General features: G+C 36.3%; 1 protein-coding gene across 1 annotated transcript; it reads left to right on the top strand.

The window, feature by feature from the left end:
- The first annotated feature begins 6,078 nt into the window (after positions 1 to 6,078).
- LOC127807443 (protochlorophyllide-dependent translocon component 52, chloroplastic-like) lies at positions 6,079 to 18,658 on the top strand. The gene is made up of 7 exons (XM_052345287.1): positions 6,079 to 6,708; positions 9,016 to 9,203; positions 9,608 to 9,697; positions 9,790 to 9,976; positions 10,185 to 10,382; positions 17,794 to 17,978; positions 18,308 to 18,658. The coding sequence occupies exons 1-7, from the start codon at positions 6,166 to 6,168 to the stop codon at positions 18,561 to 18,563; spliced, it is 1,647 nt and encodes a 548-aa protein (XP_052201247.1). The 5' UTR covers positions 6,079 to 6,165; the 3' UTR covers positions 18,564 to 18,658.
- The last annotated feature ends 8,837 nt before the right edge of the window (positions 18,659 to 27,495 follow it).

Raw genomic sequence — 27,495 nt, 5'->3', positions numbered from 1 at the left:
GCACATGTACTACGTGTGAAGACTGGTGCGTGCACCTCACGCGTTGGTCGTCTTCTCTGACTCCGGCTATCGGCGATCTCTAGATTTTACCCCACTTTGATTTACACCCCAAGTCAATCGCAATGGTACCACTTTGGGCCTAAACAACCACCGAAAGTAGCTCAACCAGACGTTTAAATATCTGGCCGAAGCTGTCGCCAGGCTTTTCGGCGACCTTTCGAAACCCTATGAAACTCACACAAAAGCTCACCAAAAGCTCCAAAAAAGCTCTACAAAGTACAAGGGAAAAAAAGCCCCTTATCCTTAGCCCTTGATTCATACTCTAAAAGCCTCAAATTTGAGCTTCAACTTGAAGAAAAACCCTTGGCCCTCGACCTCTATTTATACCCAAAATCTAGCCCTCAAACGCCCTTGGCCATCACATCCGAGGTCTTTAATGCCCTAGTCTGCCTCAGATTGACCCAAAACCATCATCATTAGCCCCCAAAACTCAATTATAGAGTCTCGATTTTCCAGCCAAGTCATGACCAAAATTTTGATCAAATCGACCGTCGACATGGTCGATCCTTGGCTGTGGACAGGTCCCAATGAAGCTACCCCTAGACTTGAACCCTCTGAGCCCACCTTGGGAGCCCCCAACGGCCACAATCGATGATGGGAGAGGTGGCTGGCAACTGGCAGTGTTCACACTGACAATTTTCTAAAAATTACACTTTTGACCCATCAACTTCCAAAATTGCATTTTGATCTCTTCTGAGCAACCCATTGAGTTTCAAAAAAATTATATAATGAACTCCTAACTTTCATCTTTCACATTTCATCCTCCAAGTTTCATTTTACTGCTTTTGGCCAAGTTTCATAAATTGCACTTAGGCCTGAAAATATGCTTTGATCCCAAAACCCTCTTGTTTCATCCCGAAACCATTTAGGGTTGTTCCTTACGCAAAACTTGAATCCATTCAAGGTTTTGTTGACTTTTCAAAAATCCCTTACGACAGTTTAGTTTTTTAGCCTGAACCACAATTGTATTGAAAACTGTCTCTAATCCAATTTCTTTCAACGCTATAAATCATGTCTCAAGCTTCTCGTCAGTGACATACCTATTTCCTTAGACATCTAAACTCCAGGGCATTCCCTGTAATTAATTTGGTCACTCACAACTGTGAGAATTTACACTATAGCCCATAATCTTCTAATAATTCCACTTAGAGTCTAAGATAAATTACGCATGAGTCCTTTTCAAAAATTTTGGGTATTACATGTGCATTAATTTGATTACATGTGATGTAATATTACATTGCTTAAACATCCAAGTTGCATATGGTTTGTGTAGAATTTCATCATGGATCTCTAATGTAATTTTTTAAAAAATTCTTACACATTCATATGGCACTTCCAACACATTGTTGGGTTCTAAAGTTTAGGGTTTGTGGAAAAATTTTCATATATAAAGATGAGGGAATCCAAAATGCGAGAAAACTCCATTCAATTCTCAATGGAAATGGAGTTTTGCTAATTCTCCCCAAAATTGGAAGATCATGTCTAGATCTTCGAATTTATTCAAGGTTCAATATGGCTATTATCAATTCAAGCTACACACAAGATGATACTTTATCACTATGGAGTGACTTTTTTGCAAAAAGATGAAGGGGAAACTCAATAAGCATAGATTACTTGTGGCTAAATATCAATTGAAATGAAAGCTTTATAAAACCATTTGTAGGGGTTGTGCTATGGTGGAGGGGGGATTTCAACTATTAAACATTGTAGTTTCTGGATATAATTATTCAACTACAAGTCGTTTGAAAATACTATCAAAAATTTCCATTCCCTTCCATTTTGTCATTTTCATTCCAATCCACTAATTTTCATTTTTGTGAAGGAAAATAAAACTTGAAAACTTTGCTTAATTTTGTTGAGAGATGTCAAGAAAATAAAAGTAAAAATTGAAAACAAGATTGATTTTCTAAATCTATATTCAACATTAAATTCATGTTGTGGGTAAAAGAAAATTATTGATAAACCTACAATCATTCAAATATTACAATTATTGGTTTTAAATTAGATATGAATTATTTAATTAAATAATAAAAAATCTAAAATAATGGATAATTTTTTAAAAATCTACCTTAGACCACCAAAAGAGACATGAATTTTGTCACTAGAGTCATTTGTTGCGAATTCGATCACCAAAGTTGCTTGTCACCAAAAACTCGTTGGCTAGGTGCATTTGTTGATCATGGTTGTAGTGTCATTAGATTTGTTATGGAGAGTGTGAAACTCGTTGGATCTAGCGAGTTTGTCATGAAAATGACTAGATCTAATAATCCGGTCACCAGAGTCGCTCATCGTTGAAAAATTCATAGCTTAGGTGTGGTTGTTGACCATGTCTATAGTGTCACTAGTCTATTATGGAGAGTGTGAAACTCGTTGGATGTGCTCGAGTTCACTGCAAGGGCAACCTGCCATAGTAAATTGGTTACCAAAATCGTTAGTTGCCAAAAATACCTGTGACTTTAGGTGCGGTCATTGGTTGAATCTACAATATCGCCGAACTTGGTGTGGAAAGACTAAAACCATGCCGGAGTTATTGAGTTCATCGCATTGAAAATATCGCTAGAAATGGGAGTCAAATAGCTAGTGTGGCTTTAATGTAGACCACTTGGAAACATCACAATGTTGGTGTTAATTAGTGATCACAAGGAGAAATGACTGTTGTGTGTGAGTGTAAGTGTGTGTGTAGGTGTGTACAGTGTCCCACATCGGTGGGTTAATGAAGAGTTCGAAGGCATAAAGACCTTTCCCTTGCACTTGGGGGTGGGCCTCAAGGGGGCACCCAGATTTTGCAAACAGGTGAGCCCCTTTGCCCTCGTGCTTGCCGCCACTACCGTCCGTTTGGTTAGTCAGTCAGTTCGGTTCAATACATTACGGTACAAAGATAAATATATATCTTTTGGGTACTCGGTGCGTTTAATTTTTTTTCCCATTTTTCCAATTTTACTTTTGCGGAATCCGATCAGTCTTATGATTAATTTTGCATGCTTCAATTTCTTAATTTCTTCTCTCCAATAGCCTGATGATTTATAGTTGGATTTACTATTGGTTATAATGGTGCGGCCTTTTGGTGTTCTGGGCTCAACAATAAAAAGTTGATCATGCTTTATTGTTAATCATCCATGTCCAGAGTCTCTAGTCTTCCTTTACATATTAGAGTCCTTCAAGGAGAACAAGTATACACTTCAAAGTTCTACCAGCTCCGACTGTTCATGGCTACCGTTCGTCGAAAATGATTGTTTCATCCTGCAAAGACAGTCACTAAAGTTTGCTTGTCGTCAATGTAGGGCGATTACTATCTTCAGGATAGCGCAACCGCATGACTCGATCGTTCCTCTATTTTCCTACCATTCTAGTTGCAGCAGTCATCATGGAGTCTTTCTGGGCAGTTTGCATATCGGGGATCCCTGGTTTGCAGTTCTAATTACTTCAAATTTTTGTCGATTTATTACTATTGTCGATATACATATGTTCATTGGGGTTATTTAAGATTATTGTTTAAGTTCTTGTTGTAACATTCATAAACAATCTGTAATCTATATACGCATACTACAAGTTTCAGGATTTCTTGGTTGGGTCGGGAACAAGAGAAAGGATAATGTTGACCTTCAGGTAAGAATAAAAAAAATGGAATCAGGATGTGTTTTAAACTTATTCCATTTTTTCCATTCCATTCTATAAGTTATTATTGAAATTCTAAAAGCATCACCATTTCTATTGTTTTTATTTCAAAATTTTAAGAGCAAAAATGTTATTTGGAAACTCAATTGTAATATTTAAGATAATATTCTACATTAATATATTATGTTATATGATATTAATATAAATATATAATAATATATCAATATAGAATATTAATCTAAATATCAAAATTAATTATCTAAATAACATTTCCTAATGAAATTCCGAAAACAACAACCGTTTCAAACAGGCCGGATGCTGCTTCCTTCACCTCACCAATTGAACATCTACAACAACATTTTACGTTCTCCATGACCTCAAAACTTCATTCAGTTGGACACGTGGCTGCGCCACAGCCATTGCCGCTTTCCTTCCAATAAACGAGCTCTTTCCTGGGACCCATTACCCTAAAACGGATGACATCCATACATTGCCCAGAAGCCAAGCGAATGCATTTATGTGATCCACGTATGGCCAAACCTAATCAAAGTACTGCACCATCACTTTGAAGCTAATGAAAATAACGTAATTAAACTAAAGTCAGACTACCGGACAAGTAAGGTAGTTGAAAATTTTGACCTTTATTTTGATTTTAGCGATTGAATTAATGTCAAAACCAAAATATTTATATATAAAATAAAATAAATTTAATTTTTAAATTTTTAAGTTGTTTATTAATTCGAGTTGTTTAAACGTCCGGTCACTAATTCGTGATACACGACACGCATTGTTTGGTGAGGAAAGCGGAATGAGAGTGCTACCTCATTCTCATTTTTTTGCGGCTTGTGTATGGACAGAAAGAATCTCCTCATTTCGAATCGATACCAAAAGAAATAGGAAAGAGTGAATGGTAATTTTTTCAACTCTTGAAAAACTATACAAAAATTCATTAATTTGGTCAATCACTAATGGGGTATTTATAGAGAAGCAAGGCCTCATAGGGTTTCTTAAACCCTGATGGATATGGGCCGATCCTTTTATTCTAATCCAATTAGGAATTTAATTAAATGATCAAAAACCAATTATGAGTTAAAATATTTGGTTCAAATCAAATTTAAACCCAAATATAATATTTAATTTAATTTTTTATTTGTCACTCCAATAAATATAAGAAATTATTAAATTAGAAACTTTTTCCAAATTTAATCAATTGTCATTTTAAGGAACTCTTTCTTTTATAATGATCCCTCATCAAATCGACGTCATTACATTTATTTGTTTTTTTTCCATAAGAATCTACGACGGCACAATTTCTTGTCAAAGTATTCCACTTAACCATACGTCTATTCTCATGATTTAAGACAAGGATTATACATTTTGTGTATGACTCATTAGGCTTTCGAATATATTGGCAATGTGTCAGTACTAACATATAAGACAATATTGGTCTCTAACAAGGTATCATACTTATCCAATTATTTAGAAGAATTTATAATTCGTAAACAACATTTCACGAGCATAATTACCATGTAATTCGATTCTCTCGTCAATGTATTTTTTCTGATTTCAAGTCTGGTGATGTGTTGCTTAATTACAATCACAAGAGTTTTCTTCGGTCCTTCGGATATCTTCATTCAATAGAAAGTGAATCAATAACTCCTTATTGATCTCTTTCACCATGATTATAAATTTAAAGTGAATATCCACTGAAAACGCCTTAGATACATCATTTTCTTTCAAGGGATAGATGAGTCCTATTTTGGTTATGCACCCATCTCCATAAGTCTCATGACATACCTAACGATCGTCCATGTGCAACCTTTGTCTAGGCCCATATCGGTTTTCTTATGAGATTATCATAACAATCTCAGATCCAAGAATTAGTTATTTCTATCTCGTATGAGAATTTCATCAACATATAACTAAAATGAATTCTTATGGCAAGTCATATCCAATGACATATTCTTCAACACTAGTCATTTATGTACTTATCTAGACATTCCCATGTCTATGGATGTGAGACTCTCAATGCTATTATATAGTAAAAATATAATACATACAAGTTTTATCGCAATTGTTAATGTCTATTCTCGATATTGCTATGACTTGAAATATTTAATGATATTTACAAACTGTAATACACCATCTCACATTTTTATAAATTAATCACAGTATACATCATATAAAGTTCTATCTAATTTTATTCGATTATTATAATAATAATAAGATACTAATAGAATAATAATTTTTTTTATAAAATTAAATAATTTTTTATTTAATGATAAATATAATTATAATTATCAGCCTACAGTACGCTCAATTTGGTTGGATACTAACACACGTAATGTGCTGTTAATTCAAATCACAGCCTCTTAAACTTTTATCCCTTCGGGCTTCAGCTATATTTGAAGTTTCCATTCCACCACAGTTTTGCAAGTCACAGACTCACAGTACAAACTTGATCTCCTTGCGGTTGTGGACAGAAGTACCATGGAAGTTCTCTCTATCGGAGCTTCTTATTCTTCTTTGTCTTCCTTTCAGTTCAAAATGGTCCCAACAAGAGTTGTCACGACCCAACTCCACAAACCCACGAAGAATCTTCGATTCTACCAACGACCCACTTCATCTTTCTCATCGAACCACAAGGACAAAGTCGAATTCAAGCTTTTCACAGCTACGTCTCCCACAGTTTCGACTGAATTCACCGACCCACATGAACAAGAAGTAGAAATTCAGAGCCAAGAAGAGAAATTCGATTGGTATGCGCAGTGGTATCCGGTTATGCCGGTCTGCGACCTCGACAAGAGGGCCCCACATGCAAAGAAAGTTATTGGGCTTGATATTGTGGTTTGGTGGGATAGGAATGAAAGTTCATGGAAGGTGTTTGATGATAGTTGCCCCCACAGGTTGGCTCCATTATCTGAAGGAAGGATTGATCAATGGGGAAGGTTGCAGTGTGTGTACCATGGTTGGTGTTTCAGTGGCTCTGGTGACTGCAAACTCATTCCCCAGTTACCCCCAGATGGTCCTCCGGTAATATCTCAAATTTGCAAAGAAACACTACTTTTTCCACAGTTTGGCCATTTTCTGGTATTTAGTTTTAATTTCATTGATTGGTTCTTAATCCCTTATGCTCTAAACTTTTGCTATGCATGTGGTGAAATTCTCCATGTACTCACTTTCCTCTTTATTGTTGTCCAATCTTTGACAACTGAGGTCCCAATGCATAATAAAAAAAAGGTTAGTTGGACGGCAGATGAAATAGATCACATGATTTGGTCCTTATGAAGAAGATTGCTGAAAGTTTTTATTAAACAAATACGCTAATATGAATTACTAATGGGGTCCAATTTAATTTTCTTTGGTGAATTTGGAAAAAAATTATGTGCACATTTGGTCCCCAAGACAGAGAAGAGGGGGATTTTATAATTCGTAGACAACTCAAAGTAAATTATTTCCCATACTGCTGTAGACATTAATCCTGAAAAAGATTCAGTTGCAGAATAGCCATCGTGTGGATAATAATGTGTGCAGTTATGTTAAGATGAAGAACTGCGATCATGTGAAAAGGTGAACGGAACTACAAGTTCTTAGAGATGGACCAGGGATCATAAGCTAAAGAGAAGTTTCTGAATTCAGGAAGACGAAGTTAGTGGTGGAATGTTGCGCTTGAATGACAATTGCAGGAAGCACAGTATTAGAATATCACATATGGAAGAATAATGAAAGCCCTGGAATATGTGTTGACCTCATGACTAAGCTGATAAAGAGACGGGAGACTAAATTGGAAGCTGTGGCAATCTATACCATAATGTAAGAGCAAACGCTGGAAAATGTGTAGAAGCTGGGGAGAACTGGGGAAGGATTTGAATGCCGTCAAGCAGTGTCTAAAAAAGCGCGCTTTAAATGCAAAGCGCAACATGCTTAGAGCTTTTTGTGCATAAAGCTCAGCAACTTTAGTGGAGTGCGATCAAAGAGCACATTAGTTGCACTTTAACCTGAGCTTTGAAGCACAAAAAAGGGTGCTTTAAAAATACGCTTGTTTTTTTTTTTTTTTATCAAACAATATGAATGGTTGAATTTTTTTAAATTTCTACAATGATGTGGCTGCTTGAATGGAAACCTTACCCAAAAAAGTTGTTTTAAGATATGATAAAATCATATATATATTTTAAAAAAAATAAGACTCAACTATATTTACTAAGCAAAAAATTTTAATGGATACATGTAATTAAGTATAAATTAGGGATTGCTAATATATTCTTGATTGTTGTAAAATAGGGATTGATGATTGATTGCTATAAATTGCAGTTTGTTGATTGATTGTAAATAAGAGATTGATTGTTTGAGGACTCTTGTAAGTTAGTGGTTGATTGATTAGGGATAGGTGTGAATTAGGGATGGTTTTTTTTTTGCTTATGCTTTTTTTTTTTTTTATGATTGTATTAACTTTAATGGATACATGTAATGGGTACAAAATATGAATGAAAAATTGTATCTCATCATTTGTTAAATTTTCTGCCCTCATTCTTATTTAGTTATTTTTAGTGATTGCTTTTTTAATAGTTTATATTTGTATTCTTATAAAAGTTTATACTCTTTATTTCATTTATGTGCGCTTTATTTGCTTAAGCGTGCACCGTGCACTTCACTTTGTGCTTTACACTCATGCTCCGTAGGCCTGCGGTGAAGTGACTAAAAATGAGTGTCAAAGGGAAGAAACTAAAACAAGGAAGAGGTTGAGGAGATTTTCAGTGAAATAATCTGCAGTGGGACGAAAGTGTTCAAGAAATAAAAACTGTGTTAGAGTTTGAAAGGAGATTTAGTTTCAAAAGTGAGGTGTCAAAGGAAAAATCTAACCAGGACTCATTATGATCCAACTAATGTTTTGAAGTGTAAAAATCATGATAGCATAGTTTTTTGGACAGGTTAAGTGAAGGATGTCGAGCAGTCCAGTCCCTGTAACCGAGCGTACAGAGAGCTTGGTAGCCAAGTTTTTGAATGAAGCCTTGTAGTATTCTGAATATTCTGATCCAATGTGCATATTATAAGGTGAGAGTGTAAGTGATTCCTGTCTCAGCTAAGGAGACCTAGATGAGCCATACTATACACCTGAACACAACTGAGGGATACAAGCGGACCAAGTATCCCTCAGTTTTGCATGATGATAAGAAACAGTTTTGCATCTCTTATTTCTTCCAAGAGAAATTGAGGTTGGCTTATTCATCTTTAAACTGAACCTTTTTCTTTTTTATCTCTGCACTGATTTTACTATTTTTTTTTAATTTTTTTTTTTTTTACATATGTTCTCCAATTTGATATTTTGAACGAAATATGCAGGTTCACACATTCAAGAAAGCATGTGTAGCAGTTTATCCAAGCACAACGCAAAATGGCATTGTCTGGTTTTGGCCAAATGCAGATCCACAATACAAAGACATCCTTGACAGGAAAAAACCCCCCTACATACCAGAATTGGATGACCCTTCATATACGAAGATGATGGGGAATAGAGATATGCCATATGGGTACGCTGAGATAGATTCAATCTCATTTTCTGATATTTATTTATTGTTCTCTAACAGGAGCTTTGTACTAGTGATTTCATGCTCCTGTTCCTACTGAGGTTGCTGGGGGCAAAATTAACTTATTGAACAAAAAGGGGGAATGCCAAATGCTTTTTTTTTTGCAGTAACTCTTTTGATTGTTTTGGTTGATTACTGGAAACATCATGAAGGAAAAGAATGCAGCAAACAAAAAGAAAAGGAAAAGTTGGCATAAATAATTTTGACATTTTTTTTTTCTTCATCCTCAATATCAATCTCTGTGAAGCTTTTGAATATTAAGAGAAGATATGTGAATGTTTTGTCTGAAACTCAATTCGTTTTCTGCTTGAGCTATTCTAAATCTAATGTACACTGCTAATGTTCAGGTATGAGGTTCTGATTGAAAATCTTATGGACCCTGCTCATGTTCCATATGCACATCATGGTATACTGCAAATTCCAAAACGAAAAAAAAGATAAGATTTCTAAACCGAGAAATTATTTGAGTTAAAATGTTCAATTTATCTTATTCATCCTGTACATACAGCTGAGACCAAGTTAATTTCACTGATAAGGTTGATAGAGAAGGGGGTCGCCCTCTTGAATTGACCATACAGAAACTTGACATCAATGGTTTTACAGCAAAGCAAGAATGGGCCAATAGCAAATTTTTCGCACCTTGTGTTTTTTATGCTTTTCCTCCTCTTGCAACTGATCAAAGTAATGGATCTGTGTCATCTGCTGGAACCATAGAGGTAATCAGATTTCTGTTTCATTTAATCAGGTTAGCCAGATCAATGACAGTAGCTTTTTAACATTTTCCTTTTTACTAATGACTTGAATTGATTGTGTTATTTAGTTCTTCATTTCTTTTTTGCCTTCCTAATTCTTCTTTTGCTCATTCTTTTTGTGAGCATATGCTGTGTGTTTCCTTTAACACTTACTTTTACCCTGTTGGTTCAGGAACGACCAGTATTTACACCGCAACGAAGAGCTGTCCAAATTTTTATCTGCATTCCTGTTAGTCCGGGTAATAGCAGATTGATCTGGACCTTTCCGAAAAACTTTGGACACTGGATTGATCGAATTGTTCCCCGATGGATATTTCACATGGCTCTAAACTTAGTTTTCGATTCAGATTTATATCTTCTTCATGTGGAGGCAAGTTCTATCTCTTTCTACATAATGAAATATTATTGTCCATCAAAATAATTTTTTATTTGACTCAATTATAAATTGAAATTGAGAGCTATTCAATGATTTAGATGCTTACATGGAGGGAACAACTTTTGATAATTTAAATTAGCACAGGTACTACTGATTATACAAAACAACTAGTTTACAGTGTAGTTGGAAGGACAATTCATCTTGTCAATATAACCTTAACTGCAACTATTTGGATTCATCTCAAGGCTTGTATTTTGTCATTCCCCAACTCTCATGGGCCTTATCTTCCACCAAAAGTGCAAAATACTCATCAACTTGCAATCAGCGCCTCTTGGTCTTGATGAATAAGTTATTAGTCAATCATGCAGCCTTGAGGCAACCTTCTTAATCTTTTCCTCAATTAGAATATCTTTTTTCAGTTATGGCCTTGGCATCATTACTCATATTTCATTCTTCTCATCCAATAGTCTTGTATAATTTGGTGATATCTATCACGAAAATACGCACGACTCGCCCACACACACCACTTGTTGAATTCTGAGATTGCTTAACACTCTAGAAGTACTTCTTTCATTCAATTTGTCTTCATACTGATTAACTACTTCCTTTATGTTTTCTTCTAATAGTGGACAACTTCTGCAGTATGATTGAAATGGAATTCTACTTTTATTGCTCCCTGATTTATATGATCATAAATTAAATAACATTTTCTTGTTTAGCCTACATCAAATGAAAAGGTTAGCGGGGATGTTTTTGCAAACCCATTACCATACTCCAATTTCTATATTATTAGTTCTAATTACCAATAATGCTAATGTGTCTCTACTGAAGTTATTTTTATTTACCATTAACCATTCTCAAGAATTCTTTACTAAAACCATATTTAGTATAAACTAGGTTTAAGGTATACAAAGGAAGAGGAGATAGAAAGAGAATAAAAAAATAAATTAGACTAAAAGAGTGTAGCACCCCATTTCCCTACCACGCACCTTCAATACCTATAAGGTTGAAAAATAAGGACAATGGCCAGTATACTCTTAATAAGTAATATCCATAACCAACACCACAAAAAGTGCCTTGCAAAGTGTTTCTTCTGAGTTCCTAGATTCAAAAAAAATAAAATAATAACAACAACAAACAAACAAACAAATAATAAGAAATGAAGTCTCAACCGGTGGAAGCCTCTAATATCATTGTCTTACCATTATCCCTCCAATCTTCCCCACATTAGTTGGCATCAGCACTCCATCTTGCCTTTATCATTGGTTTCCTGATTAAATCAATATATTCAAGTGATAATCCTGTCTTTAGCAAAAGCTACCAGAATAGATCTTTAAGGTCACATGATATCTCTTTTTTTTTCTAGTATTTTGTGAATACAACATATGTCAAGCTTCATAAAATTCTAAAATAGAACTGACGATTAATTGTGGCAAAATTATTTTTATTGAAAGCTTCACCAAATTCTTGCCGTAAATTCTTAAAAAAAGAGTTGCCAGATGTGGCCTACTTAATGTTCGGCCCACTAGAGTATGACCAATTGACTGCAAGCATCAGGTAGTTGGTGTTATTGAGAATTTTGGAGCTAGTTATCCGGTATTTTCATTTCATTACAACTTTTGAAGGATAAAATGTTTGATTTTCAGTTATATTTGAAAGTAAAGCAAGATCGCTACGGGGTAAATAGCGTAGTTCAAAATTTTGAACTTACCCCGATCCCGGCGATTGGAACAACCTCGAAATTAAATCATTCACAAACAAATAAATAAATCTAACCTTTAGATTATCGAGTCGTTCGCGGATTTGAGCCGTCCAAGCGTCCGGCCTCTAACTCGTGATACGCGGCACGCGTCCGTTGGTAAGGAGAGCGGAATAGGAGTGCTAGCTCTTTCTCCTTTGCGCGGCTTGTGTATGAACGGTAAAGAACACCCACATTTCAAATCGATACCAAAAGAAACGGGAAGAGTGAACGGCAATACGTTTTTCAATTCTTGAAAAACGACACCAAAAACACTACTATTTTGGGCAACCCATAAAGGGATATTTATAGTGAAATATCTTAGGGTTTCTAAAACCCTAATGGATTGGGCTAGCCCATTAATTCTAATTTAATTAGAATCTTAAGTGGGCTTATTCTAGTCCAACTAGAAATATAATTAAATGGCCCAATCCTTTTATAGGTTAAATAAAATATTATAGCACAAATCTAATTCAAGTCCAAATATATTTTATTTAATATTTAGCCCAAATCTAATTTAGTCCAAATATAATATTTATTTTAATATTTGGCCCAAATCCAATTTAGTCCAAATATAATATTTAATTTAATATTTGGCCCAAATCTAATTTAGTCCAAATATTAACTTAAGCCCAAATATATTTTATTTCCTATTAGCCACTCCAATAAATAGAAAATTATTAAATTAGAAACTATTTCCTAATTTAATTAATTGCCATTTTTAGGAAACTTTTTCCATTATGACGACTCCTCGTCATATCGACGTCATTACGTCTATTTGTTCTTTTTCCGTGAGAACTTACGACGGCAAAACTTCTTGCCGAAGTGTCCCACTTAACCATACATCCACTCTCCTGGTTTAAGCCAGGGACCGTGCCTATTGCGTATGACTCATTAGGCTTCCGAATATGTTGGCAATGTGTCGGTACAAACACATAAGACAAAATTGGCCTCTAGCAAGGCATCATGCCTACCCAATTATTCAGAAGGATTCATAATCCGCAAATAGCCTTTCACGAGCATGGTTACCGTGTAATTCGATCCTCTCATCAATGTATCTTATGTGATCTCAAGTATAGCGATGTGTTGCTTGATAACGATCACATGAGTTTTCTTCGGTCTTCTGGATATCTTCACTTAATAGAAAGTAAATCAATAACTCCTTATTGATCTCTTTTACTATGGCCATGGATTTAAAGTGAATATCCACCGAAGGCGCCTTAGATACATCATCCTCTATCAAGGGATAGACGAGTCCCATCTTGGTTACGCACCCATCTCCATAAGCCTCACGATATACCCAACGATCGCCCACGTGCAGCCTTTATCTAGGCCCATCAAAACGATGTCAAAGCATATCGGTCGTCTTATGAGATGACCGTGACAACCTCAGGTCCAAGGATTAGTTACACCCATCTCGTATGAGAATTCCATCAACATATAACCAAAATGGATTCTCATGGCGAGTCATGTCCAGTGACACGTTCTCCAACATTGGTCACCTATGTACTTGTCTAGGCATCCCCATGCCTATGGGTGTGAGACCCCCATTGCTATCACATAGCAAAAACATAGCACATACAAGTCTTACCGCAATTGTCAATGTCCATTCTTGACATTGCTACGACTTGGGACGTTTAATGATGTCTAGAAACTGTGATGCATCATCTCACATCTTTATAGATTATTCACAGTATACATCATATGGACTTCTATCTAGTTTCATTCGGTTATTACAATAATAACAAGAAACTAATAGAATAACTTCTTGTGAATTTGAATAACTCCTTATTCAAATAATAACATGATTACAATTGTCAGTGTACAACATGCCCAATCTGATTGGGTCTAGAGCACCTACACTAACAATCTCCCACTTGCACTAGAGCCAATCATTCATGTATCTTATACCTGCTGATCGAACATGACTTTCATGTTTCTCCTGGGACAGAGCTTTAGTCAAGGGATTTACGACGTTGTCATCCGTCGATACTTTCTCTACATATGTCACCTCAGCTGATAATCTCCATTATCATATGGTGATGCCGCAATACAAGTTTGGTCCGTTGATGAGACCATGGTTCCTTCGCTCACGCGATGGCTCCATTGTTGTCCCAATAATTGTTATTGGATCAACAATGCTGGACACCACTTTAAGTTCATCAATGAACTTACGGATCCATACAACCTCTTTAGCTGCTTCGAAGGTTGTTATGTATTCGACTTCAGTTGTTGAATCTGCCATTATCTCTTGTTTGAACTCTTCCAACTCATGGCCCAGCCATATAGACAGAATATGAATTTTGACTGCACGTGATTTAAAATCATCATGGTCGAATTGGAAACTAGCATCCATGAACCCCTTCATGGTATGCTCTTATTCTCCATATGACAAAAACATCTCTTTAGTGCTTCACAAGTACTTAAGAATGGTTTTCACAGCAATCCAGTGTTTTTAACCTGGATCAGCTTGATATCTACTATATATGCTCAAAGTATATGCGATATCAGGCCTCGTACATAACATGGCATACATGATCGAGCCAATAGCCAAGGCATATTGTGCTCGACTCATACTATCTCTCTCATCTCGTGTCTTCAAACACATAGCCTTGGAGAGATGTATTCCATGTGACATGGGAAGACTTCTCCTCCTAGAATCTTCCATGCTAAACCTCTTTAGCACTCTGTCAATGTACGCGCTATGGGAGAGTGCTAGCAACCTCCTGGATCTATCTCTATAGATCCTTATTCCTAGAATATAGGCTGCTTCTCCCAAATTCTTCATGGAGAAAATATTTTGAAAGCCATCTTTTAACCGATTGCAACATAGGAACAACATTCCTAATGAGCAATATATTGTCCACATATAGGACTAAAAATGGTAACCGCGCTTCCACTAACCTTCTTGTAAACACAAGGATCAATTTCCCTTTTGTGAAAAATCAAACATTTTGATCTTTTCATCAAAACATTGATTCTAACTCTAGAATGCTTTCTTTAGTCCATAAATGGACCTTTGCAAGTTGCAAATCTTATTTGCATGTTTATGAGTAACAAAACTGTCAGGCTGTGTCATATACACATCATCGACCAGGTTTTCTTTAAGGAAAGCTGTTTTGTCATCCATCTGCCATAACCCAGAGTCAATGTCAGACATTGCCTCATCATAGGTAGTAGGCTCATCGTTCTCAGCTAGAAGCACATCTCTATGTGCCGAGATGAGAAATCCATATCTCTCTTGCTTGCGACGAACCCTCGTCGACCTATGAGGTTCTTGTGTAGAAGGTTGGGGAGTTGACACAACTTCTTGTGTGTGATCTTTCTCGGGTTCCTGGAGGGGAGTATTTGTTTGTGGTTCGCCTCGAATCTTATTCGAGCTTAACATTCCTCCCACTAGCCACAGCATCTAAGAATTCCTTCTCAAGGAATACCACATGCTTGGCAACAAAACACCTTTTGTTCACATGGGTGGTAAAAGTAATATCCATTTGGATATCCCACAAACAGATATCTCGTCGATTTGGGTTGTAGCTTATTACTGTCAACACGTTTAACATAAATTTGACAACCCCAAATCTTAAAGAAAGACAAATTTGGCTTCTTTCCTTTCCATATCTTATATGGAGTCTGAGTAACTGGTTTACTTGGAACCCTGTTCAAAACAAAGATCGCGGTGAGGAGTGCGTATCCCCAAAATGAAATAGGGAGTTCAGGTAGTTGGTGTTATTGAGAATTCTGGAGCTAGTTATCCGGTATTTTCATTTCATTACAACTTTTGAAGGATAAAATGTTTGATTTTCAGTTATATTGGCTATAGAGAGAGTAAAATTAGTTTTTTAGGATATATACTTTTAGAATTATGGCCTGAGAAATTGATTTAGCACAATTCTCATAGCATAGAAGAGGTCAAAGCAAAAACGAGCATGTAAGAGTTAAGAAGAAAAGAAGATGAGATCAGAAAAAGATGGAAGAGATCCCAGATGCTATGGGATTTTGTATCCCCCATTAGAGCAAAAGATAAATTACTCTAGTCCACATAATAATGATACGAGTCTAGAATTTTCTTCAAAAACCCTGTAAATAGATAAAAATGAGAAAGTACAATAACATAACGAGAAAATACTCTTATGAAGTTTCCAGATTAAATAATTTTATTACAATATTCTACCTCCAAAGTGTAAGACTATAGATAGAAATAACTGAAGAGCTAGAATTCTTGTAGCCGGTGGGACAAAGACGTCATATGTTGTTGTTGTTGTTCTGTACAATGTTCAACCTCCATCAACTTTGGGGTTGGCCATTCTCAGACGGACTTTATATTCTCATACATTGACTCTAGCCGAGCTTTGTAGAAAGCCGGGTTATACCTAAACAAGATTTTTGGGACATGTGAGAAAAGAGTCTGGCCACCATTTCAGCTTTCTATCAGAAAGAAAAGAGAGAGAGAGAGAGAGAAATTTGAGTAAGTCAAGGTTCTGAGTGGCACATATGCATATATGTTTCTTTATGATTCATTCTTTGCACTGGAAACATTAGGATTATAAATTATCCCCATCGAATCAACATCCAAGTAGGAAATCCAGTTGATTTGAGTGGTTGAAGCTGTTAATGATGCAGATATAGATACAGATGCTGATTCATCATATCTAGGCCCAAATGAAGGTTCCAAGCCAGTGGATGCATAACATCTTAGCCATTACTTCATTAATTAAGGTATGATTATGCAGATACAGATACATGTTTGGGTTCGTACCTGTCCCCAGATGAAGGAGCGGAGCTAGTGGATGCACAACACCTCAGCTGTTAATAATCAATCTTACTGGTGCTTCTAACTAGTAATTACATAAATTTAATGAGATATGCATATAACAATTTATTTGGTCCATTTAAAATGCTTCTGTTGACTTTATATTTTGTCATCAACTTGCTAGAGTCAAATATGTTAGGAAGTTTTATTTTTATTTTTATTTTTCCTTCTTCACCTCTTTTATTCCTTAGTGCTAAGCTTTGATATAGATTATTATCTTCCCATTAGTAGCACTTCAAGTAAGATTGATAGCAACCTTTAATACTGCCCTATTATATTTAAAAGCATTCCATCTGATGGACAGTTGAAAATTTTCTTTTATACTAGTTTTTTGTCATTTTCTCTGTTGTACAACAAGAAGCCTGTTTTGAATGGTGCAATGTAGAAGATGAAATAAATTTTATATTCTGTTCTTATATATGTTTCTTCACAGTTAGATCCTTCTCTTTTACTTCTTCTCTAAGGAACTTTTTGACTTAAAACTTCTAAATGAAACTGCATATTGGGAATGTTGATTTTATAGATGATCAATCATAGTGAATTCAATACTTTCCTCTTGCCTCCATTCATCTCTCTGGAGGCCCTTCCCAAGTAATGAAACTTAAGGTGTTTCCTTTATATTCCCCCTAACTCCATCCATCGGTACTGAAGTTATCCGCAAAAGAAATTTGCAGCTTAACTTTTCTGCATGGATATTGAAGTTATTTTACAAGATAAGCAGAAGAGTTGTCCACTACAAATTTATTTAGTGGCTTTTATGGTTCTTTTCATTGTTCTGTGACTGATCATATTCTGAAAATCAGAGAGCCTCATCGAAACATTTAAATGGGCACCCGTGACATGGCTTCTCTTTTCAGGAAAGAAAGATAAAGGATATTGGCCCTCAAAACTGGCAAAAAGCTTGTTTCTTACCGACAAAATCAGATTCCGTAGTTGTAGGTTTCAGAAGGTGGTTAAACAAGTATTCGGATGGTCTAGTTGGTTGGCGGAACTTCAGTGGAGTCCTTCCCCCTACTCCTCCCAGACAACAGCTCATGGACAGGTAACTAACTTTTTAGATAATAATTTCCAATTGATTCTAAAATAGCTTGTATAGTGAAGAAAATGTGATCAATTTGTCTATTTATTTGTGGCCTTTTCTGAATATTTAGAAAGTAGTATTGTAAGAAACAACACAAACTTAAATAGAAGCCTTGAGTGGCAAGAAGAAAAGAAAACCTGGATCATACTAAACTTTGGATTTTTTTTTTCCTATTTTTTCATGGTAATTACAAAGATACTTTTATACAAATGGGAAATAGAAAGTTCTTTTAGTTAATCAGACAGGCACATGATGAGATTAATGCTTGATGCGTTGTTGTTTCGTGCCAGATACTGGTCACACGTGATGAACTGCAGCAGTTGCAAGATGGCACACAGAGGGCTGAGCGCCTTGGAGATAGTATTGCAGGTCGGGGCCATTGTTGCAATAGGGGTTGTTGCTGCAGCGAAGCAGGGGACGCTATCAGCTGCCGCAAGAAATACTGTGGTTGCTTCATCTGTGATCTGTTTTGTGGCCTCAAGATGGTTATCTCACTTTGTGAAGAAAATTTTCCATTTCCACGACTATAGCCATGCCTTCCGCTAATCCTATTTTTCACTTGCATACACAGTTATTGTATATACATTAAATCATTCGTATATGTGTAACCATAAATAAGATCAATTGCATTAGTCTGTTTTCCCTTTTTGTTCTTTTCTGCCGTAATTCCATTTGTCAGCCATTTTATTTTATTTTAATTATTTTTTGGTTGCCTTTTGGTATTATTTGTGCTTAAATATCAGTGTTCCAAGTGTTATTATTATTATTATTATTATTTGGTTGAATAAACAGGATACTACTAAAGGGGATGAAGAAGTTGAAGTGGAATAAAGCTGATGCAATTTGAACCCCAAAGGGCTTATATTTTATTTAATTCAGCCATTTTTGCATCATATTTGTCCTTGTATTGAGTAATTTCGTTAAACACAACCCATAATATTACTGCAAGTTTGTTAAAAAGAAATTATAACTCATGTTTTATATGATAGTAAAATTTTGTTACTAGTAGAAGAAAAATGTTATAAAATTAGTTTAGTTGTATGTCTTAAAATTTTTAGTAAAGTATTAATATGTGTAAAATATGAGTGAGCTAGAGATGATAATATTACGATGGACTTGATACCATACATTAAAAGATAAATTAGAAATGAAATTATTGATAGGAAGATAGAAATGGTTTTTATTAAAAATATAAAAAAAAATATGATTTAGTTGTATGAAAAAAAATTAATAAAATAAATTCAGTGATCACAAAGGCTCAGTGAATAGGGAAGTCTCCCTCACTTTCTTTGATTAGGGGATTGAATATTCTTAAATATGAAACTTGCTTGCAGGAAATAGATATCATACACATTGGGAGGGTTAGGGTGATAAACTTGCTCTCTTGGTAGTAGTTATGTGTTGTAGCCTAGATCCTGAGATAGTTCCCCTCGAAGAAATCATCGGTAAGATTCTCGAGAAATGTGCTCGTGGCCGAACAAGCGTTCATCAGGGTCTAGAGCTAAGGGAAAAGTCAAAATTAATAATAATAATAATAATCATAAACAATAAATAAATAATAAAAAATAATAAAGAAGATAGGAGAGGGCAAGGCAGTGCTTGCCCCTATAGGGGTGGGTGGCCTTGCTGTGGCCCTTTTTGGCCACGCAAGGGCCGCCCACGGGCGCAGAAGACTCAGTCGTGTGGATTCCCTATTTGTTATAAAAGGCACGAAAAGCATCAGAGTGGAATGGGGTGTTGTGATCTGAGTTGAGGATTTTGGGGATTTCAAAGAGGTAGATAATATCCTTCTATACTACGTTCTCCACCTTCTTTTCTATGATGGTTGCTAGAGGCTCTACTTCCACCCACTTGGTGAAATAGTTGATGGCCATGAGCATAAATTTTCGTTGTCCAGTAGCGATAGGAAAGGGGCCAAGCATATCCAATCCCCCATTGTGTGAAGGGAATAGGTTGTAAGATTTGTTGGATATCTGTTATAGGTGAGGAAGATAGCGGTGCATGCCTCTGGCATTTATCACAAGTCCAAACCTTTACAGAGGCACCTTTACATAATGTGGGCTAGAAGAATCCCACCCTCATGATTTTGCCTGCCAATAATCTCCCTCAAAGGTGTTATTCGCAATCCCCTTCATGTACTTTGGCTAATGCTTGGTTTACTTCTTGTTGACCAAGGCATCTTAGTAGTGGCATGGGCGATCTCTAATCATTGGCTATTTCAATGATCTGTACAACTTTTTCCTCTTCATTTTCTTCTATGCTAGGCTTTTGCAAGTTTTCCATATGGATTATGCACCCAGAGGTATCTCTTGTCGCTGCTAACTTGGATAATGCGTCTGCATGGTGCTTGAGAGTGTGATTGATTTGGACCAGCTAAAAGTCATGGAAAGAGTGCGCTAACTCCTACAGCTTCTGTAGGTACCAAGTGAGCATGGGATCCTTGGCCTCACAAGTACCTTGAAACTGTTACACTCCGAGCTGGGAATCGCTGTGGGCTATCACAATTTTTACTTCCAATTTTGTGGCAATAGCTAGGCCGGCAATGAGGGCCTCGTACTTTGTGACATTATTTGAACTAGGAAAGGTGAATTGCAAGGAGTGCAGGAAAACTACGTCCTCAGGGGAAACCAACACAACGTCGGCTCCACTACCTTCCACATTTGGGGCTGCATCCACAAATAATTTCCATTCAGGTGGGGATTCTTTTTCAGGCTTTGGTGAGTGAGTGCATTCCACTATGAAATCGACCAATGCCTGTCCCTTAATAGCTCTCCAATGCTTGGATTGAAGATCGTATTCACTGAGCTCAATGGCCCATTTGGTGAGTCTTCCCAAGTGCTCAGGCCGTTGAAGAATTTGTCCCAAGGGCTGATCAGTGAGCACTATGATGGTATGTGCTTGAAAGTAGTGCCTAAGCTATCTGGTTTCCATGACCAATGCAAATGCTACTTTTTTTGGCATAAGGGTTACGAGTTTCGACCCCGTGGAGTACTCGGCTAACATGGTACACAGACTGATCCATTTGATCAATTTTTGTTGAGAAATTTGTATTTTGATTTATGGAGAAAATTATTTTGAAAATTATATTTTCAATAAATTTGATTTATTGATGATCTCCAAAATTTTTTATATAAACTCTTTTAATTGGAGAACTTCAGGCTTATATATATATTTCAAAATAGCCGAGTATGTTTCTATATTAGTCAAGCATGCTAAAAACCTTTATAAAAAATCGGCTAAGAATGAAAAGGTTTTTGATATATCTAAATCAAGTATTTGCTCATATTAGTTGAATATTTATAAAGCTTTTGAAAGGAAAGTAATCTAGTAAATCTTTTGAAAAACTATTCTTTTTAATCTAAGTAAGCTTTTGATTCAATCGAGTATTGCTGTCAAAATAATTAAGTATTAAGGTGATTCAATGGACTATCATGAAAACCCTACTCGAGTATGTTTTTACATAAGCTATATTTCTTAAAGCTCAATCAAGTATAATACTTTTACAATCGAGTATTGATTCTACACCACTCGAGTAAGTTTTTTGAGAAAATGGAGTATCTTTATGGCATTGAAAACTAAGCATATTTTCAGTTGATTATGTTTTTTAGCAAAATTGTTTTCAATCAACTATCAAGGTTCTCCTACCCGAGTGCTTTATAAAAATTCTTTGTTATTTCAAATTTAGTCGAGTAAGGAGCTATTTTTAATCAAGTATCTTTTGGTATCAAAATTATGAGAAACTCCTCAATCGATTACAAACTTCTCATCAATTGACTAATGTATTTTGATAACGAGTATCTATATATATGTGTTAGTTGAGTAAAGAATTGGATTGAATCTAGCTAAGTCTCTAATCCTAAATATAATCGAGTAACCAATGCTGGTACTCAAGTGCATGCTTCTATTAGTTGAGTAAGTTTATCCTAATAATCGACTAAGTAATGCAAAGTCTCTGTGGTTTTTGAGTTATTCGAGTAATAGCTTAGTCAAACTCGAGTGAGGCTTCTATATAATCGATTACTTGATATGTAACACCCTGCCTCGTCGGGTGTGCCACTATAAGGAGTTATCGAGATTTTTGCCATACATATGCGGTGTAGCCAAAAGAATAATCTTCACATGCTAACAAAATCCCAAAACCCCAATCTTGCCTTTTTAATTATCGAGATCAATAAATCTAAACTAAACAAGGCATAAACTTTATGCAGTGAAAATAACATAACTTGATTTCGTAAGATACTACAACTGTTCATACAAACCGTCTTCCAGAAAAAATAAGGATTACATAACTTCAAAACATAAATAACATCTATAATGATCGTACTTCATCAACTCTATTCGACCACCTCCTCATCCCTGTTGCGACCCTCGTTTGGAACGTTTGAATGTTCCAGGGGTTGAATCCAAATTAGATGTTGAATCATCTAAGTGATGGCACAAAAACAGTCTATAGAATGCATGTATGATCATAAGCATGGCATATATAAAACAATGCGACACGTAAACCTTGAGAAATCTCCCTGACATACTTAGTCTCCCATGGAAAATCCATTCCACATCATATGGTTGAGAATGACCTTGTCGTGACATACTTAATCTCAGGGTACTTATCATCATCACTCGAAAAATAGAGATTAACCTTGTCCCATTGTCAAGAAGATCCCATCCCGTCCCACCGGACTATGACATGATTCAAATATATCAACATTATAAAAATCACCATGCATTTTACAAAACATATCTAGTTAATGCATCATGCAAAAATAACTCGATGTGCATGATAAGCTAATAAACAAATAGGCAGCATAACCATATGAAATCAGGTGAAATCATTGCCCCCAAACCTCGAACCAAACTACCAATATGAAACATGCTAGGTTTTCGAGAGGTTACTCACTCACATTGGACAGTAATTTGATGTGTTCCTCAAAAAATGTATTGACCTCGAATAGTGTGCAAAATCTCAACACTTATAGTGATCATTTCTTGGCCAATAATTATCTAAGGAAATCAATATTTATGATTTTCCTAATTTTTCCCATAATTTCTTCAATTTTCCTTATTTTTCTTTATTTTCCACAATTTCCCTTCTCTTTGAAAATGTGTAATAAATACATAACACCTATTTTCACCAAATATTTTTTTTCACGAATATTCCTAAAATAATTTTCTAAAAATTCTAAAATTAATTTCAGGAAAATACCGTGCCTCACCTGCCAAGTGTGTGGCTGAGAGTGAAGTCTACATGTGCTGGTCACGCATCTTGTCTTCTTCAGTGACGGCAGCTGTAACTTTGCTTCGATGACCAATTTGATCCTACCACCTTGTAGCCCTTCTCAAGTTGGTCCTAGGGGTACATTGGGTTGCTTGAAAACACCACCGAAAAAGCCTTAAATGGCTAGTTGCAGGTCTTAGCTCCGGCAAACCCCGATTTTCTAGCCACCTCATTGAAACCCCTTAAAACCTATACCAAACCTTCCCAAATTCTCCAGAAACACTCCCTAGACCCCAAGGAACAAAAGCCCTATGCTCTCAACACTTGATTCTTGCTAAAACACCTTGAATTGCCTTTGATTTTGGTATGAAACCCTCAGCCCTGTGAACCCTATTTATACCCGATTTCCACTAAAATTCCATCCAATAACAGGTTTTCCTATACCCTAAGCTTCAAATCTGATCATTACAAGCCTCGAATCAAGCTAAATGATGATGAAAATTCCTCTGAAATTATGGCTAGAATTTTGATCATTTCGAAGTTAGTTTTCCATCTTATCACCATTGATTTCGGCCAATAACCATGCCCATTCAAATCATCATAGCCTGGAGAGCATCCCTGTACCCCTTGGAAGCCCCGCCGAAGGCCGCCATAAAGTTGGCCGGTGATTTGTAGGTTTCACACCTATTTTCTATTATTTACACTTTCACCCCAACTTTTGATATTTCACTCTTTTGCCTTTACCTCTTAAACCTTGGGTTTTCCACTTATTCCATTAAACCCCACAAGTTTAGGATGTCTTATTACACCCTCGAAAGTTTAAAAGACCCTCGTTTTGACCACCCTTGGTCCAATTTTAGATTCTGTACTTTGGCCCGAATGCCCCTAATCGCGTATTTGATCCTAAATTTCCTCGAATCTCTTATTTTTTGAAAACCCCTGACTCTTTGGACATTTTTACCCTCCAAGTTTCATTTGGTATGGTCACTTACCTTTTCGTTCATGTTTTGAATTTTACACATTGGCTTGAAAGTATGATAAATTGCATTTAGACCCAAAAGATTCTTTAAATACTTTTAATATAAAATTTTGGGTATTGCATGATATGTCCAATCGCGTATACACTATATTAGTTAAGTAACTAGTATCTGATTTTGAAAAATACAGCAGTTAATTAGAAATGAAAAAGAGGACATTTTTCACCATTAAAGCTTTATCTCTTTATTTTATGAAGTCTAACCATGCTCTCTTATAAAAGAATGATAAATATAAGTGTGCATAGTGTGAAAAATGTTTTATCCTTGTAATATTCACATACTTTTAACTAATTTGATTGTTATTAGTCAAATCAAAGAAGCTATGAATATGTGCAAGTATCAAGACAAATTCCGAGTCTCAAGATTCTATAAAAGGCTAAGTGCTGCATGAGATCAATGTTGGTTGGCGAATGAGGCTACTGTGATGGTTGTTGTTAAGTAAGTATGAGCCAAACTAAATTCAATTATGGATAAAGTTAATTGCTTGAGTGATTAGTCTTCATGTTCATTCATTCTTCACTTCAAGCAAGTTATCTGGGAATGTTTTCTTGTAAATCTTTTGAAACTAGATACTAGTTTAAGAGAGTTGAGTGCTTTATTCATTCACATTCTTATAACTTTCTTTTGTTAAAGAGAATGTTGAAATCATTATATTATCTTATATTTTTCTCTTGAGGAATCTTTTCACAAATTATTTGTGAAACTCTTGTAAAGGTTACGCCTAATCCTTTAAAAGGTAGTGGTTGTGGCTAAGCCCAGTTATCAAAAAGCCTCATATAAAGGTTACAGCTGCTCCTATAAAAGCTGGGATTCCTACTTAGCCTGTTAAAAGTGGAGATTATAGTTGAACTTGTAAAAATAATGTATGGGTTATAGTTGAGCCCTAAAAACTAAAATCCCATAGTAGATGTTTTCAAAATCCTTACTAAGGAGATAAGGTAGTGGACAAAGCCTGTTGGTCGAACAACTCTAAAATTATAGTGTTCACGTGGTTTGTTTCTCATACTTTGATAGTAGTATTATTCAGTTGTCATTCAAATGTTTTTATAGTTGGAATCATCTTAAAAACATATTAGTTTCACTATTCATATTAGTTATTGCCAAACTACAACAATTAAATTTATTTGTTAGGGATCAACCAAAGTAGAGTCCTTCTCCAAAGCAGAGGGTCTAAGATGTTGCTGGCGAGGTAAATTGGGCCAGAGTTGGGATCCTAAAGGTTGGATCTAGATGAACCCGGATGAGAGGTCTTCGGGACTATATGCTCGGAAGGCTCTTCGGGGCGTTAAAGACAAATGGGGTCTTGATGGGTCTTCGGGGAAGTAGGGCTTTCAGGTCTTCAAAGAGAACAATTGAGAGTTAGCCTACAGGCATAAGATGAATGTCCAAGTTAAACAATAGTCTAAGAGAAATTTTTGGAATATGTAGATGAATGTCTAATGTTAGATGTATGTAGCATATAAATGTTCTTTGCCCCAAAGGGAGGAATGTTTAGACTCTCGAATGGGTTATAGAGAAAGAGAGAGAGTATTGGTCAAATGACTAGCGAGAGTCGGGCAAAAGATCCATTTGGCTTTGGGGAGATGTGTATTTATAGACGAATGAGTGGGACCCATAGTTGAGCCAGAAGGCTCTTTCGGGGAGTGCTTTTAGAGAGGTTAGAGGGCTTGGAGACATCATTAGGGAAAGGCCCCGATGGCTATCTTTGGGTGGTCCCAAAGAGGGCTTTGGGGCCACCGGATGACTTGGGTCTAGGAGACTTGAAGGGTGTTCTTGGACTTATGCAAAATGAAGGCCAAATTGTTCTTGGGGGACCTTCAAGGGGACCTAAGAGGCTATCGTCCCAGAGACTCTTCGGGGAAGGACTTATCGGGAAATTGCTTAAGACTTAAGAAAAGTGTAAGGCACCCCACAACAATAGATCTGCACTCTTTCCTTGGGATGAAAAGTGAAGGAAAGAGTAAAATAAAGGTGGGTGCTTATGAACAAGACGGGCTAACCTAGGGATCATTTTAGCTGGCGGGGTTATTCTCATTCTGGTGACAAAAGAGGATGAGCATACCCAGCCTTTTGAGATTGTATCAAACTTATGAATATTATCAGGATGTGCTAGTTATCGTAGCTATACCCTGGCTTATTTGTCGTAGAGGAGCTAGGGAATTTATTCATCCAGTGCGTGCCCTTGCAGAATGCGAGAGGGAGGATGCCAACATCCATAAAATTTATTAAGTGAGGTTCAATCTTGAACAAATGTGGTAGTAGCCATTAGACACCTTAGCGCAAGGAAATGGAAAATTGCCGCTACTAATAGTCATTTGATGGGGCTATAGATATCTTCAACATAAGAAGAATCTAGCTTTCTAGTGGCTAAGGTGCTTTGATAGTGGTATTTTCAAGGCTATCGAGGGAATGGATCACACCTCGCTTCCTGGGTTGTCTTAAACTTGTAGATACTATTGGGGTTTATTGGTTGTCGTTGTCGTTCCTTAGCTTATTTGTCACTGAGGAACCTAGGAATTTGTTCATCTAGTGCGTTCCCTAGCAGAATGCGAGAAGAACACCAATCCTTATGAAATCTTTCTAAGGAGAGGCGAACCTCGAGGAAAGAGGCAATGTCCATCATAAGCCCCATATGGTATGCAAAAATGAGCTTTGATTTGGTCTATTGGCGTTGTACATGATCATGAACAAAGGTAAAGGCAATGCTATACTTGGACACTTACAAATATACCTGTGGATAAGCCACAAATCTTTGAGCTTTTGTTTAGTTCGAGCAACGCATTGCCTTGTTTGATGAAGTATTTTTTTCAGGTGAGTGGAGTTTTAGGTTTTGCCAAGTGTTTCTCCTTGAAGTGTCTTGAGGATGCAGGTGTTTGGGCTTGACATCTCTTGAATCCTGTAAGGGTCTTCCCAATTTTCCCTAAGTTTTCCTTTTCCACAGAAGGCACTAGTGATGACAGATTTCCTGAGTACCAAATTGATCCCTCAGCTCATCCACTAGATTCAGGCTACATGACATTTGCTCTGAGTTTTCTTACTCATCAAAGGCTAGCACTCGTGGGGACTGGATATTTACTTCAATGGGAATGAGGACCTCAATCCCATACACGAGGTTAAAAGGAGTTTCCCTGGTGGAGTTCCGGTTGGTGGTACAATAAGCCCATAGGACTGTTGGGAGCTCCTCCACCCAAGCTCCTTTTGCCTTATCCAATTGGGTTTTGAGGCC

The sequence above is a fragment of the Diospyros lotus genome, chromosome 1 (assembly GCF_014633365.1).
Source record: "Diospyros lotus cultivar Yz01 chromosome 1, ASM1463336v1, whole genome shotgun sequence".
Taxonomy (NCBI): Eukaryota; Viridiplantae; Streptophyta; class Magnoliopsida; order Ericales; family Ebenaceae; genus Diospyros; species Diospyros lotus.
This window is presented reverse-complemented; position numbering and strand designations above follow the sequence as displayed.

Coding starts and splice junctions, on each gene's coding strand:
- LOC127807443 (XM_052345287.1), top strand. CDS start 6,166: ATGGAAGTTCTCTCTATCGGAGCTTCTTATTCTTCTTTGTCTTCCTTT. Junction 10,383..17,793: donor TATATCTTCTTCATGTGGAG/GCAAGTTCTATC, acceptor TTCTCTTTTCAG/GAAAGAAAGATAAAGGATAT. Junction 17,979..18,307: donor AGACAACAGCTCATGGACAG/GTAACTAACTTT, acceptor GTTTCGTGCCAG/ATACTGGTCACACGTGATGA.